This window comes from Paroedura picta, chromosome 13 (assembly GCF_049243985.1).
Source record: "Paroedura picta isolate Pp20150507F chromosome 13, Ppicta_v3.0, whole genome shotgun sequence".
Lineage (NCBI taxonomy): Eukaryota > Metazoa > Chordata > Lepidosauria > Squamata > Gekkonidae > Paroedura > Paroedura picta.
Window position 1 is genome coordinate 19,604,968 of NC_135381.1, and position 15,337 is coordinate 19,620,304.

The 15,337-nt window shown below is 49.7% G+C and overlaps 1 protein-coding gene across 2 annotated transcripts in view; it reads left to right on the forward strand.

The window, feature by feature from the left end:
• Positions 1 to 852: 852 nt before the first annotated feature.
• Positions 853 to 15,337, forward strand: part of DLG3 (discs large MAGUK scaffold protein 3) — an 80,100-nt gene continuing 65,615 nt past the window's right edge. Inside the window, exons 1-4 of one of the 2 annotated variants that reach the window (XM_077307426.1) lie at positions 853 to 977; positions 3,226 to 3,357; positions 5,666 to 5,814; positions 9,691 to 9,828. In XM_077307426.1, the coding sequence (XP_077163541.1) occupies positions 905 to 977; positions 3,226 to 3,357; positions 5,666 to 5,814; positions 9,691 to 9,828 (492 nt within the window). In that variant the 5' untranslated portion in view covers positions 853 to 904. The remainder of the gene's footprint in view (positions 978 to 3,225; positions 3,358 to 5,665; positions 5,815 to 9,690; positions 9,829 to 15,337) is intronic. The other variant, XM_077307425.1, reaches the window with a different exon arrangement.

The following is a 15,337-nucleotide window of genomic DNA, read 5'->3' on the forward strand; positions in this document are numbered from 1 at the left end:
TTTATCAGTAAAATATGATTTCCAGAGAATGTGTCCACACAAAAACTTTCTCAACTCCAGTCTCATTGCTCCCACCCGTGGATATCCTTAATTCCTGTTAAGCACAGGTCAAGCTACAAGTCTAAAAGTTATGCTGATAATATGCGTCTTCCTTTCCACCTCTCTCTTCACTTTGCACACAAATGGACGGATAAAAGCAGGTGTACGCGGGCAGCCTCTGTACAGCCTAGCAAACAGCATTTTAAATAGGGGGGGGGGGGGAGAGAAATCTGTACAAGAACAGCCGAAAGCGGAGCGCGCAAACAGACAAACCGAAGTGATCAACGGGCATCTGCAAAGGGCATTTCCGTATTTTCGATTCCCGCCTTTCTCCGGACAGCCACATCCTGGAGCAGGGCAAACGCAGGGCGCGGTGCAGGGAGTCAAGTTCGGCTCCAAGTTCCCCAGCCAGGCTCCGCTCCGCTCCGGCCTTCTAGCAACGCTGCAGGGGCCCCCAGAAGAGCGGCGCTCGCTTGGAGAGCAGTGCACGGAGGCGCGGGCAGCCGGAGGGTTCTCGGATCTTTTCCTTTTGTTCAAATCCCCCCGCCTTCCAATACTGTCGAGGGACAAACCGGCCCTGCCGTGGCCTGGGCGAAGTCGGGGGCGGCACCTTGGGCGGCCGTCTGCCCGGGCGCAATAGGGAGTTTGCTTCCTTCCAAAGAGTCGCGTTCCTAGTCCGTATGCTGTCGGGGGCAGCCGAACGCGGGCCGAAGGCGGACTTGGCGCTTGGTACTTCCGTCCCCGGGTGCGCTCCCGACTGAGCAGGCGAGCCATTCTGCGAGCCTCTCCCGCCCCGAGAGGCTGCGTCCGGCCCCTTCCCCACTGCCATCTCCGCCCTCCGGCCGGCCCGGCCCGGCCCCTCCAAATGAGCGCTCCTTGTGGGCCTCCCCGTCTGGGGGCCGCCGGCGCCCCGCCCGGGGCTATGATCAGCCGGAGAGGTAAGCGGGTGGGGGGAGGCCGGCAGCGGGGTCGGGCAGTCCTCCTGTTGCCTCAGCCCACAGACGGTTCCTGGGCAGCGCGAGTCAGTCGGTTTCCGTCCCTTCCTCGGCCGCAGGCGTGTGCCTGCCGCTTGTTCCTCCTTGCCGCGCTGCGCGACGAGAGGACCTTCAGCCGGGACGGCTTAAAGCGGAGTTGCGTATCCTGCGCCTGCCGCGGCTGGTAACTTTGCTCGCCCCGTCTTGGGCCTTCCCCGGGGTCTCCACCGCCCCCTCCCGAGGGCTCGCTGCTCTCTGCAGTTCAGCCGGCGCCGCATTACCAGTTTGGAGCCGCAGGGTCGCCTCTTGGCTCCGGGAGCGACCGCCGTTAACCCTTTGCCTTCCGCTCCGCGGTCGTCGGTGCTTCTCCTTGCTCCCGTGCCCTTGGCAAGGATAGGGCAGCTCTGGGCCCGAGAAGCAGCTCCTTTCCCTCTTCGGACTGACCCCCTTTCACTGGGACTGGTCCCCCTGTGGAGCAGGGCCCCAGGCAGGCTCAGCCCGACTAGGCAGACTCTGGGCTGTAGCACCCAGTGGTCTTGCATGCTTCCTTGAGGGGGCGGAGCTGCTTGGGACCCTTGGAGAGATTCCTCAGTGAGAGTGAGGCTTCCTCCAGTGATTCGGGTGTTGTTGGGCTGCAGGGCAACGGCTGGTCACCCAAGATGACTGTTCCCAAGGCCACCGCCCTTTGCATAATCATGTCCCATGCAGTGGTGGCTAGTGGTAGGCAAGCAGCTGTGGACAGTTTTGAAAAGTCCTTCTCTTTCCTTTGGTCTTGGTGAGGGTCTTGATAATGGACTGGCTGATGATTAGGATGCCGGAGGCCAGAGCAGACAGGGATGTTTGTTTGGAGACTGGGCCCCTGCTGGGAGATAGGCAGCTCTGAGGTCAAGGGATGGGCCTAGCTCCCTGCTTCATTGCCTCTTCCTCCCTCAGGGCGCCTTTACAATCACCCTTTGTTTTAGGGCTGCCTCCCTCACAAAGGGAAGCCCTTGTTAATTGGTGTGGGGAGACCTGCCTTGCTGGGTCAGGCCATCTTGCTGAGAGCAGAATCCAGGCTTCTGTGAAGCAAGGCTTGCAGCAGCTCCTTGTTCTCCTGACCCATAGCCCCTGGGAGATGCTTTGGACTTTTTGGCATGCCAGTAAGAGGGGAGCCATAACAACGATGTATAACATTAAATTTAAATGAGTAGCCGTGTTGGTCTGAAGTAGCACAATAAAATCAGAGTCCAGTAGCACCTTTAAGACCAACAAAGATTTATTCAAGGCGTGAGCTTTAGAGTGCAAGCACCTTTCTCACGAAGGGTGCTTGCACTCGAAAGCTCACGCCTTGAATAAATCTTTGTTGGTCTTAAAGGTGCTACTGGGCTCTGTTTTTATTAAATTTACGAAGCATGTGGGGTGAGTGAAATAGCACTCACTTTTTATGTTGATAGGTAAGTTCCAAGAAAGTCACTTTTTCCTGGTTCACTTGCTGCTAGAACTGAATCAACCTCCCATGAAATTGATTGGCAAGGTCAGGGCAGACCAAATGAAGCAACTATTTCACAACAGGCACAGTTAACTTGTCGAAATCACTAGATGTGATCATGGCTGCCAGTTTAGCACCAGGTTGCACATTCCCTGGGGTTCATGTAAAATCCCCTGACGATTTTTTTTAAAAATGAAGAGCAAACAATTAAGGCTGTATCTCAAGAGGAACAGGGTGGCTGTGGAAGAGGCACTACACTTTTGGACTTGCTCTTTTTATATTAAAGATATAGCTTTTTCCTACGACAGGTAGAAAAACAATGCCCATATTCCCTGCAGATAGAGATGTTTGAGGGGGGAGAGGTTTTGGATAGGAAAACTGCATATAGAGAAGCACCCATCCTACCTACCTCTGCTCTTAGCTTCAGCCTTAAATCTTGTGCTTTTTATTTTTTTTTAAATGCATTGGAGAAAAGCTATGCAGAACTCCCCACGCTGTTTCTCTAGGCTGCAAGGTGGTTCTAAAACATGCCTAAGACAAATTCACAGTGAAGGGATGTATCAGTAGTTATTAGCAAATCTCGTTGAATGGAACCTCCATGTTCAGAACTAGTATACCTCTGATCTGGCAGACGTTTGTGGGTAGACAATATGGGTGCTGCTGAGCTAAAGGATGGGAAGTACTGGGTGATTTGACTACATCTGGTTATATACTAACTTTCAAGCTCTGACTTTGTCTTGGCAGATACCCAGCGGGCTGTGGAGATCCTGGCCCGGTACCAGGGAATCTTGCGGTCTCCGGAGGAACAGCCTCTGCATGAGTCAATTGGGAAAGTGGTGCATGTCTTCCAGAGTGAGCTCTTCCTGGCACTTCTGGGTAAGGGATGCCCCCAGCTGCAGAGAGCCAGAACACCTGGAACCATCTGAGGCTGTGATTAGGGTCAGGGAATCTGTCTGCATCAAAGCTCTTACTTGGAAGATCTGTTGCACTTTTTCAGAACCTCCGATCCCTGTAGTACCTTTGGGAAGGATCTAGTATGGAAGTTATGCAAGCACTGAGCAGTTTCCGTACAATTCCCCAGAATGGTAATTATTTATTAGCCATAGATCCATCAAGTTTGAGGGAGTTGATACTTTCCTCCCCTGTATTCCCCATTCATTGGCACATCCCAGGTCCAGTGCTTGGTCTCGCAGCAGAAATGAACTGTGGCCATTCATTTATTTAGTGGTTCACTTGAGAGCACCAGTGGGATGGTGGCTAAATCTTTCTCTTGATAACACTCCCATTTACAGAACAAAGCTTCATTCTTATCTTGGTGGCCCCTCCTCTTTACCTGCATAGCCTCATCTTGGCTTCTGCTTGTTGGTCATGCTGAATGCAATGGCATGCATAGAACTGACTTATGCAGAGCTGTCTGGATTCAGGTTACGTTATAGAATTTAATTCCTTGACACTGAAGAATAGTTCTTGGCCCTCCAGAAGCTTACAGGCTAAATTTCTAAAGGAAGACAAAATAGATAGTAGGAAGGGCAGCAAAAGAGAGGAGGGAGGAAACACCATTTCATGCTCTTGGACAGGGGTAGTCAACCAGTAGTCCTCCAGATGTTCATGGACTACAATTCCCATGAGCCCCTGACAGCAAATGTTGACAGGGGCTCATGGGTATTGTAGTCCATTGACATCTGGAGGACCACAGGTTGACTACCCCTGCTCTTGGGCATCATTTACAGCTGGGGTCAAGCCCATGTCTTGACTCCAGGGGAGAGCTGAGAGCATCCCAGGAGAAAAAGAACTTGTAAATTTGCAGGTTCCACTTCTATATTCCATTTTTTGTAATGCCACGATTGAACTGGGAGCTCCACTTAGCATAGCAACCTTACTTAGAACAAAAGGGCCTGGCAGTTGACTCAGATCACCTGGAAAGGGCTGCACTTGGGATATAGGCAGAGCGTTCTTTGAGATGGGCTAGGTAGAAGGGTCTCCTGAGCACTAACCGTGAGGTCCAGATCCATTTAACTTCATACAGAACCTCTTGAGTTGGTTGAGCGAGGGATGCAGCTCTGCCTGACTCAGACAGAGCTGTGAGCGCACGGGGGCAGGATATGTCTGGCTGGAGCGAAACAGCCGAAACAGCCGCAGCTGCCGCTTCTGCTCAGGAATGTGAGACCCTGGCCTTGTGCACAGAGGAAATGCCTAGGCCTCCACCTCCCTCCACCTCCCAGCTTTTCCTGGCTGACTTGGTTGGATGCCAAGCAGTTCCCTTGGCCCTGCATTAGTAACAGCAGTGGTGGGTCTGCAGACTGTTCCCCAAACCTGGAAGTGGAGGGTCTGTGTCCCCTCCACTGGCCAGATCAGTTACTGTTCCAGCTGAGCTCCCACAGGGAAGACCTGGCTTGCTAATTCCCACTACAGGGTTCCTGGGGGGGGGGGGGTGAGCTCTGCACACACACACACACACACACAAACTGTGTTACTATAGGGTGGGGTCTGGCTGAATTTTAGAAGGGAAAAGGGTTGCTCACCTCAGCTGAGGTTTGGAATCAGATTGTGATAAAAGAAATTGAGGAAGGGGATAAAAGAGTCATTTGTATGCATTTAACCGTAAACAGCATCCTTTGCAACTGTGAACTGCAAGAGAAGGGCTTTCACCAGGGCCCATTCTGCACGCATAGGATAATGCACTTGTAATGTGCTTTGGCAGCTGGATTTTCCTGTGTGGAAGAAGAAAATCTACTTCTAAACTGCATTGAAAGTGCATTATCTGTTGTGTGCAGAATAGGCCCTGGAGTCTCTGCAATTTAGAGATGTGGAGCAGCAGGGAAGGGGGGTGGGAGGGAATCCCGGAGGTTCTGCTCTGACAATTGGCTTGGCTGTTTCTCACTGTTCTCCAAAGCTTTATGTGCAAAGTCCATCAGATTTGCCGTGTTTCATCACCGTCAGGACATTTGGGACAAGCTTCAGATCCTGTCTTTTTCTGTGTTTGTGTGTGAGATTCTTGTTGTTGTTGTTGTTGTTGTTGTTGTTATTATTATTATTATTATTATTATTATTATTATTATTATTATTATTATTATTATTAGTCAAGGGAGCTCTCCCATCATAGCGAAAGGCTGGGAAGGGACTGTCTGGGCTAGGAGAAGGACTTCCCTCCGTTTCTATGGGTGTTTCTTGGCCTGTCTTTCAGATATCCAGGAGTGTTACGAGCTGAGCTTGTTTTCTGCCGGTAAACAAGATGGGAGTCTGGATCTGGAACCTTGTACATCTGGGAACCAGCATTATGCGAGCACCAAGGGCTCTCTGGATGACCAAAGCCATCACAAACGTGCTCTGCAGGTGAGAGGGTGGGCTTCCCTTGGGGTCACCCTTAGGTTCCCCCGTCCCACCCAAAGCCCTGCTGGACATGGAGCTCTTGCATCTTAAGAAGCAACAAAGATGGTGAAGGGTTTGGAGACCAAGACGTATGAGGGGGAGCTTGGTCTGTTTAGCCTGGAGAGGAGACAACTGAGAGGGGATCTGATAACCATCTTAAAGTATTTAAAAGGATGCAATGTGGAGCGTTGGTCCCCAACCACCGGGCCGCAGCCTGGTGCCGGGCCACAGTGGCCCTGGCACTGGGCCGCGGCTCCCTCTCCCTGCCCCCCCGCAGTAAGAAACATCCCAGGCCACAAGCTTGTGCCCTGGGAAGCTTCTTACTGTGGGAGGGGGGAGAGGGAAGCAGGGCCGCGCAAGTGCAATGCACATGCGCAGCTGCGCGTGCGCGGCCATGCGTGCATGGCATGCACGGCCGGGCAGTCGTCCTCTCTGCTGCCACCGGTCCCCAGCCTGGAAAAGGCTGGGGACCACTAATGTAGAGGATGGAGCAGAATTGTTTTCTCTTGCCTTGGAGGGACAGACCAGAACCACTGAGATGAAATTAATTCAAAAGAAATTTGAAACATCAGTTTGAGCAGTTTCTCAGTGGAATAGGGTTCCTCGGGAGGTGGTGAGTTCTCCATCTCTGGAAATTTTTAAGCTTTTAACTCTTGAAAACCCGGTTGCCTGTTTCCAGGCAGAGTTGTTTGCAATTTAGAAACTGGTCACTGGAGGGCACCAAAGGCAACCCTCTCTTTGTTTGAAAAAGGCAAACAAACCCAAAACTCTATAGATGTCCATGCTGAATGGACTGACTTGCTCCTTTTTCAAAGCAGCGAGAAATATTGTTTACAGCTGTGAGTTTGTGGAAGAAAAGCCAGGGCTAGTGGGCAAACAAACAGCTCTTTATTGTGATCCCAGCATGAGTACAAGTTACAGCAGGCGACAAGATTGAGAATCCCCCCAGAAAATCCCAACCTATATACACAAAGCAGCTAATAGATCTTCCCTCCATAGTGGATGATTGGCTAAATCAGTGATCCCCAACCTTTTTTCGTCTGGGGACCGGCAGACAACGGCCACGCCCGCGCAGCACGCATGCGTGGCCGCGCCTGCGCAGCCCTGATTCCCTCTTCCCCCCCCTCCCGCAGTAAGAAGCTTCCCGTGCCACAAGCTTGCGGCCCGGGAAGCTTTTTACTGCGAGGGGGGGTGGGGAGAGGGAACCGTGGCCTGGTACCCTGGCCTTCGCGGCCCGACACCGGGCCGCGGACCGCAGGTTGGGGACCACTGGACTAAATTGTATTTGATTGATTTAAATCGATTGGATTATGCAGATAGGATCCTTGCTGTGCATTGGTCAGTTACATGATGGCTTGCATCCTGCCTCAAACCTCAAGCTCAGTCCTCGGCAGGTCCACATACACAACACAGGTCAAATCAGCATTTGTTCTGCTAGACTGAGGGGAGACATTCTGGGCTCGTGGGACAGCTTCCATTCCCATGAGCTCCTGCCAGCGTTTGCTGGGAATTGTAGTCCATGGACATCTGGAGGACCATGGCTTGACTACCAGCAAACACTGGCAGGGGCTCATGGGAATTGTAGTCCATGGACATCTGGAGGACCACAGGTTGACTGCCCCTGCTCTAGAAGACTTCTGCTGGGTTAAAGTTCTGTGGAGAGGGTACTGACAGTAACATGCTGCAGAGCTCACATTACTTCTATGCTGAAAGAATTGCCAAGGCTGCTTGCTTGGTTCTGGGTGTAAGTCAGTGTGCTGCTGTTGACCTTTAAAGTTCTGCAGGATCACTGGAGGACATTCTTTTCCCATAGGAACCTGCCCATCTTTTCTAGGAAGTTCATTCTCCAGCTACTAAAAGAGAGGTGGCTCACGCCAGGGCCTTCTTGGTGGTGGTGTTCTTTCCCCCATGAGATCTGATTCACACCCTCTCTGTTTGTCCTTCAGTGAAGACTGGGTTAAAGAATCATAGAGTTGGAAGGGGCCATACAGGCCATCTAGTTCAACCCCCTGCTCTAAGCAGGATCAGCCCAAAGCATCCTAAAGCATCCAAGAAAAGTGTGTATCCAACCTTTGCTTGAAGACTGCCAGTTTCAGGTTGTTGCTATGGTTACAATTTGGTTGTCCTAAGGATGCATCTTTTCCAGCTGTGTTTAAACTCTAATATGGCCACTGTTTATAGATCTTCTGCTGGTAGTTAGTGTACTGTGTTTTTGCTTTTGCATGATGAAAATAGATTTGAAATAGATTTGGACCTTGAGGGAAACAGCATATAAATAATTATTCGAGAACAAAGTTATTTTCCCTTTTATACTCATATCACCATGTTTTGTTTTGAGAAGAGCAGCTCCTTTGATCATTTGTGTTGCCTATAATCTGCCCAGCACTACCTTTACCCATGCATAGTAGTAAAATGGCCTTTGCATTGCCCAGGCTAAGCTTTTAAAAACAAATTGAGCCTGTGGCCAGGATTGTGTGCATTCTGTGGTTCTACACAAGCCAATAAAAGCCACACAATTTGGTTTCTGGAATTTGTTATCCTGAACATCTGAATATTCTTCTTAAAAAAAAACATTTTATAGTCTCATAGGTGAAAATATATGCTTTAAAAAGTGAAAGATATGTGTGGTGAAATTTTCAAATCCAGACAGATCAATGAGATTTCCCTTTGTGCAAGCCTTAGTGCCTTGCATTGCCTCTCTACATGACTATCGGAAGCAAAATGAGGTATACAAGCTAAGGACATGTGCAAAATCCAGCATTTCTTGACGTTTTTTTTGTTCACTTTAAAGCATAGTCTTGCCTGTATTGTACTGCGCTGAACTGGCAAGGTCCAGAGGCTGGCCTACAGAGCAGGAACCTCCCTGTTGTGAACTTTGCCTTTGCCATGAACTCACCCAGTGGCCATGTGGAAGAGACACTGTTTTTCAGCCACTGCCTATCTGCAGTGTGGTGATAAGACTGTTCTCCCTACCTTACAGAGTTGTTGTAAAGGGTACAAGTTCATTATATGACTTTGCTTGAACACTTGAAAGTGCCATATAAATGCCAAGTACTGACGTGTTTGCACCAGGTCAAGGCTTGGATTCTCCTCCCTTCCCTTTCCCCCCTAGGTCATGCTTTTGAATTGTATATGCAAGGGAGGGTGATAGTGGAATCCTGTTGGATATTTAGCAGAGTAAATTGTACTATGGAATAATGAAGCACAAACAAGTGCTTCTAAGAAAAAAATATTTTCAAGATTATGGAAAGGATTACATGGGGGAAACAAACCTCATTATTCTGATTTACTCTATCTTGTCTCCTTGTTCCCTCTGACCCTCAGAAGGAAGGAATTGATGTTTCCCCCCCCAAAGTTCCACCCTTGTGTACTTGCAGAATAGCATGAACTATCTCCAATATATTGATTAGCCAATTGTCAATCTTAGGGTTGCCTCCGTAAGAATAAAAACCTCCCCCTTTTTTGTGGGAAGAAAATACTTTACGCTTAATTAGTTCCATGATGAACTTGCTATTATTAGCTTTCAGAAACTTCAGATTAACCCTTTCATGACCGAAGAGATGACACTTGCAAAACCCGTCAAATCCACTCCGTTAATTCAGAGCTCGTTTGATCCACAAGCCTGGCTTTTTGCCTGCTCAGCCGTGTGGCCATACCTGTTGTTCGTGCCTCTGAAGAGCCCTGCTCTCCCGAGTGTATGACAGCTGCCGGTTCTTTGTGGGGGCAGCAATAGCCTGCAGCCTAGTCATGATCCATGCTTCTTGCTTGCAGCGGAAGCAGCTTCCCTCACCATGGTTTCTGGGTTCCTTCCTGTGCCTTCATCATCCTGTCTCATTTCAGGGAGAGCTACAGGGGCGAGCGGCTTGGAGCCAGAACTCGGGACAAGTGCCGCGGCTGGTGAAAGTGACCGAGAGTAGGACTGAGTCGCCAGCCAGAGTGCACAGCCTGGTGGTGGGAGTCTGCAGCACTTTGCCCAAGGTGAGGCTGACGGCAGGGGAGGGATGGGAAGCTGGGCTTGGGTCTAAGGATGGGGAAGAGGGAAGTTGCTTCATTTGGGATGACCCTGAGGGGTGTTTGCACTGGCTTCTCTGGATCCCCTGCCAAAGCAGTGCCACCACCAAATTGTGGGTCCTCTGCTTCCAGAGGAGCTGTCTGTGGACTGGCATGCCTATTAAAAGAAGAGGGCTGTTCATGCCAGTGTGTTTATGATCATGCCGTCGTTCAGCAGGCCAAATCAGCACCATTCCCTGCAGTAGGGGTTTTATTTGTAACCCTAACAGAAGCGGATGGAGACTGTGCAAATGTTGAATGGGTCTTTCAGAGCCTTGTGCAGAAGATGTTCTAAGCAAGTGTCCATGGCTATCTCAGCCTTTCCGGTCATGAACTTCCCCAGAGCAGGGAGCAAATAGGTGAAATCCACACATGTACCCCAGTCTCTCTGGAGCCCACTCCACCGCTCACTCCAGAGTCCTCTGATTCAGATAAGGGTTGATTTTCTGTCTGCATGGCATATATGTGGATAGAGGCCCAGGACTGGCCTCAAACATGCAGTGGGCATTTTTATAGTGGAGATCCTATTTGTTTAATTACTTGCACCCCACCTTTCTCCCCAGCAGGCTTATATTGTTTTCCCTTCCATTTTATCCTCACAACAACCTTGTTAGGTAGGTTATGCTGAAAGAGAGAAGGACTGTCCCAAGGTCACCCAGCCAGCTTCCAAGGCAGGGTGGGGATTTAAACCTGATACTATTCTGACACTCCATGAAGAGGCAGCTGTGGTGTTTTGGAAGTCAGCATTGCTTAAGTCAGTCAGAGATTCACTATACTACAAGAACAGCATATGCTGGAGCAGATCAAGGGACTCTCCCTCTCTCTCCCCCCTACAACTGTGGCCAGCCAGATGTTCCTGGAAAGCTCACAAGATGAGAAAGATGGAGGCACAAATCCCCCCTTTTGCATCCATTAGCATCTGGTAGTCATAGGAACGTTGGTTTCACCCATGAAGAGAGAGTGAGAGGGCTGTACTGTTCTCAAGCAGAACACACCTCCCCCTGTAATGGACCCCCCCCCCAGCTGCATATCTTTCTCCATGCCTCAGTGCATCAAACTGGCCCACGTATGAAAAGGTAATCATCACAGGCAACAATTTATGGTGATCTCTGTTAAGCTGCAACAGAGAGTAATTGCTGACAGCTTGAAAGGTCATTTGTGAATTTTCTGTCACAGCAAACAGCCACAAGGAGACTTGTCCTTCCATGAATAGATCTGATTATTTTTTTAAAAACCATACAACCTAGAAGCTACCCCCCTGTCTTGTGGCAATGAATCTCACATGCTAATTGTGCACATTGTGTGGTGTTTTGAGTCCAGGTTTTGAGTCCGTTAGGGAGGTAAGGTTCTTGTACCTAGCAGGGTGGATCTTTGTTCCAAATGCTGGATTTGGAGCGGGTAGCCCAAAACTGATGGGGAATGTCAGGAAATGTATATATTATTACTATGCCCGCCTTGCTGGATTTCAGAGCCTGAACTCCAGGCGAGGCCAGGAGATGTTGGGGCTATATACTTGGAGGTGGGGAGGGGGATCAGTTCTTAGGCAGTGAGTGGATCCCCAAAGCTTTCCTGATTCACGTGGGCTTGTTTCCCCTCCTGACATGTTCCTGCTGCTGCCTAGCAACCCAGCTGCTGTCTGCATCAAGCCAGGAGACAATACTCTGGCTGGGCCCAATCTGTGAGCCCAGGCTGGAGTGCAGGGAGAGGAGGCGAGGGCATTTTTTGTGATTTGGGCCTTGGGAATCCTGTGTACAGTTCCATCACCCATTCTATACCAGTGGCTGGCCGGTTAGGCAATCTAGTGTCCAGGTGAGGGAAGCAAGGGTCAGTGTCGCAGCCATTTTGTGGGGCTGGATAAGGACTTTCCCGTGTGCTGTGTTTGTGCCTGGATGCTTGAGAGCATAGCTTGCCCCCTCACCTGTTGGCACAGCTAAGAAAATAAGGCTTATAAATTCGTTGCCTGATCCTTTCTTTACCCCTTGCATAACCTCTCCCTCTATTCCCATCCCTGGAGCTTACAGCTTACAGCTCCTGCCAATACATGGGACCCGAAATCTCCAAGATGCAGCCGTGGGAGGGCACTGATACAGAACCAAAGAGGTAGTTCCAGGCAGCAGCCAGGAGTTCCTGAGTCAGGGAGGTGGTGGGGATGGCAATCTCTGCTTGTGTGTGCTCCTGTCCAAAGGCAAGGAAGCAAGAGACTTTTAGCTTAGTTTTGTGGTCTGGATGTGCAGGACTCAAGGAGAACAAGATCAGCACCAAACCTCGCTGCAGACTCACAAGTGGGTTCTTTCCCACACGCTTAAATGACGCACTTTCAATCCTCTATCAACGCACTTGCCAATGGGTTTTACTGTGTGGAATGGCAAAACCCACTTGCAAATGGTTGCTGAAGTGAATTGAAATGGCATTATTTAGCATGTGTTTGCCTTAGGCAAAATGCCATATTTCAGATCATTTGCAGTAAGGGGATGATAAACCTGCCTTGCAGGGTTGTTGTGAGGGTTATAGTAAGATAATGCATGCAAAGTGCTTCAAAGGGCAAACATTCAGGGCAGCTTCTGACTTTAGCCAAACTTGTTGCTTTCAGTTTAGTAGGAGTAAAGTTAGCTGCTCGTAAAGGGAGTATCCCCATCCCCAGTGGGAGAATAATGCTCTTATTGATGGCCTATGTCTAGCTCAGAGAGGAAGAGGAAGAGTTGGTTTTTAAACCCCCTCTTTTCACTGCCTGAGTGATTCCTAAAGCGGATTACAATCATCTTCCCTTCCTCTCTCCATAACAGATGCCCTATGAGGTAGGTGGGGCCGAGAGAGCTCTGACAGCTCGGTCAAAACCACACTTTCCATGTGACATAACAGAGTGACATGAAGCTGTTTTATATTAGGCTACTTTTGTGAAAGCTGCTCTCCAGGAACTTTGGCAAAGGTTTTTCACTTTGCCTGATCCTTTTACTAAAAGGTGCCAGAGACTGAACCTGGGACCTTCTACCATTGACCTACGGCCCCCTCCTCAAGTGCCCTCCCCAAATTATTTGCAAACTTCTGTGTACTTGCAATGCAGATCTGATTGTGCAGTTTTCTGGCCCCACCAGATGCATGCTCTGGTACAGGTAGTGTGTAATTGTTTATAGCTCTGCCTGTCTGTTAGAGTGTCTTGTTGTTCCTGGCACCATATCACAGCAACTGCTTTGAGATGGTGGCTGTTGCTGTCTGCACTGGTTGTATTCAGCCATGGTGTTGTGCAGGAGATTCCCCATATGGCACACAACCAGGTGGGCTAGGAAGGACAATATGGGCATGGATAGGACAGGGCAAGGTAGGAAGGTGTCATTCATCTGAAGCTGCCTTTGCTTAATAAATAAAGAATGACATGGTCCAGGAAGATGGGGGGAGGGTTCTCCTGAATATTTTTGGCACAGGGCCTCTAAGCCCTTTAATTCCATCACTGTATCTTTCTCACTTCTCCTTCTCCTCCTGCTTTTCATGAGGAGCAAAGAGCTTGCAGCTGCAGAGTTATAATTAAACGTGTACAGATAAAAGCCTTGGCCTAATACCTCCCCATGTATCTCTATGGCACCCTTCCATATGCAATCTTTACTTCCTTAGCTGGGAGAGGATCCCTCCCCCTCCATCCCCCAAAGAAGTCCTTGACCAAAAACTCCATCAAGGGCACTAAAACATGAGCACTTGTGAACTTAGACTTTATGGGGGAGGGGGGAAGGCACTGAAAATCAAATGGAAAGTAGGGTATGGCTGTAGTGGCTCACCTCTGCCCTCCGTGGCCTGTGAAGGTCATGGGGCAGGAAATCCAACAAGTTCATTAGTCTCTGTGTCGCCTGGCTTAGTGGGGGAGTCACATTTTGTGTGAGCAGACCCCCATCCCAGGAGCTTTCCTTGACTGATTTTGGGCTCCTATCAAGGCAGCCAGAGAGCCTGTCCTCCTTGTCTGACTGAGACTGAATAGACTTCTAGCCACCTGCCTAATGCAGCACAACAATTAGTTTAAGTTGCTCATTGTGGCTTCCTTTCCATTCATGCTTCTGTGCTTATATACTGGTTGATTTGAAATGTGAATTTCTCCCTTCAGCTCTGTAAGCCTGCATCTTTGCTTTTGTGTATCTGCATGGCATTTTTGTGACTCTGTATGGTTCCTTACATGACAAGGTGGATATTCCATATTCTGCTGCAGGCAGCTCCTGATTCTGAGTATGCACATCATTATGACTCAGTCCCATGCTAGAGGGAAGCACTGAAAATGTGTGGGGAGGGGCACCTTCTGTCCGTAGATCACAGTGGCAAAAAGTTTTCCTTTTGCAAGCAAGAGAAAACCTGAAAGGGTTTGTAGGGCTGTGGAGCCTTTAAAAACCATCTGCGAGGTTGGCTGCTGCAATTCCAGTGCACCAGCTGATTGGCTGGGAAGTGAGTAGGCAGGGAGGAGGGGGAGAGCAGCCATTCAGAAATCTGCGACATTGCTTCCCCTGCTTAAAGGGGACTGAGCAGGGGGTGGGTGAAGGAACAGCCTGGTTCTCTCGTTCCTTCTCCTTCTCTCCCCTTCAATTCACTCTACACTTGGCTGCTACCCCAAAAGCCTTGCTGACATTGGCACTTGGGTCTTGCCGTTCTGAAGTCCAGGAAGTGGAACAGGAACAGGGGACTCAGAATCTGTGGGGCTGCTCTGGGATTCCAAAGTGGAGAGGCCAAGATACTGTTAGCAATAGGAGGAGTAGATGAAGGCAAATGCCAGGCTGAACGTGCCCAGGGATGGCTTTTTTTGTATACAGGAACCAGGATGGGTTTCCAACAGTGAATCTGTTGCCATGGGCTGGCAAGGGCTGTGCTGTTTTTGGTACGTGCTAGCAACAGCATATGAAGAAGATGGTGATAGCAGAGACACTGTTGCTTCCCCCACTAGCTGTAACCAAAGAGTCGGAAGGCTTCCAGATTTCCAGATTGACTCTGTGACATGTAAATAGTACTTATTTCCTGTGGGCGGGGACAGCAAGGTAATAAAAGGGTGCTTCTTCAGGAGATCGGATGTGGAGTTCAGTCCTTTCTCTTGCTAGGTGCTGCATCCCTTCCATCCTTTGTATCCCCCCCCCCTTTCTCCCCAGCACCCCCAATGGTTGCAATGTTCAGTAATGTTGTAATGTCCATGTTGGGAAGGACCTAAAGTCCAAAGGGACTGGATATTTGAGCATCTAACATGCTGGGATGGAGCAGGCTGGTCCATTAAAAGTGACCGTCCCAGGATATGGTCTAGCACAGGGGTAGTCAAACTGCGGCCCTCCAGATGTCCATGGACTACAATTCCCAGGAGCCCCCTGCCAGCATTCGCTGGCAGGGGGCTCCTGGGAATTGTAGTCCATGGACATCTGGAGGGCCGCAGTTTGACTATCCCTGGTCTAGCACATGATGCAGCTACCTTGACAAAGCTACG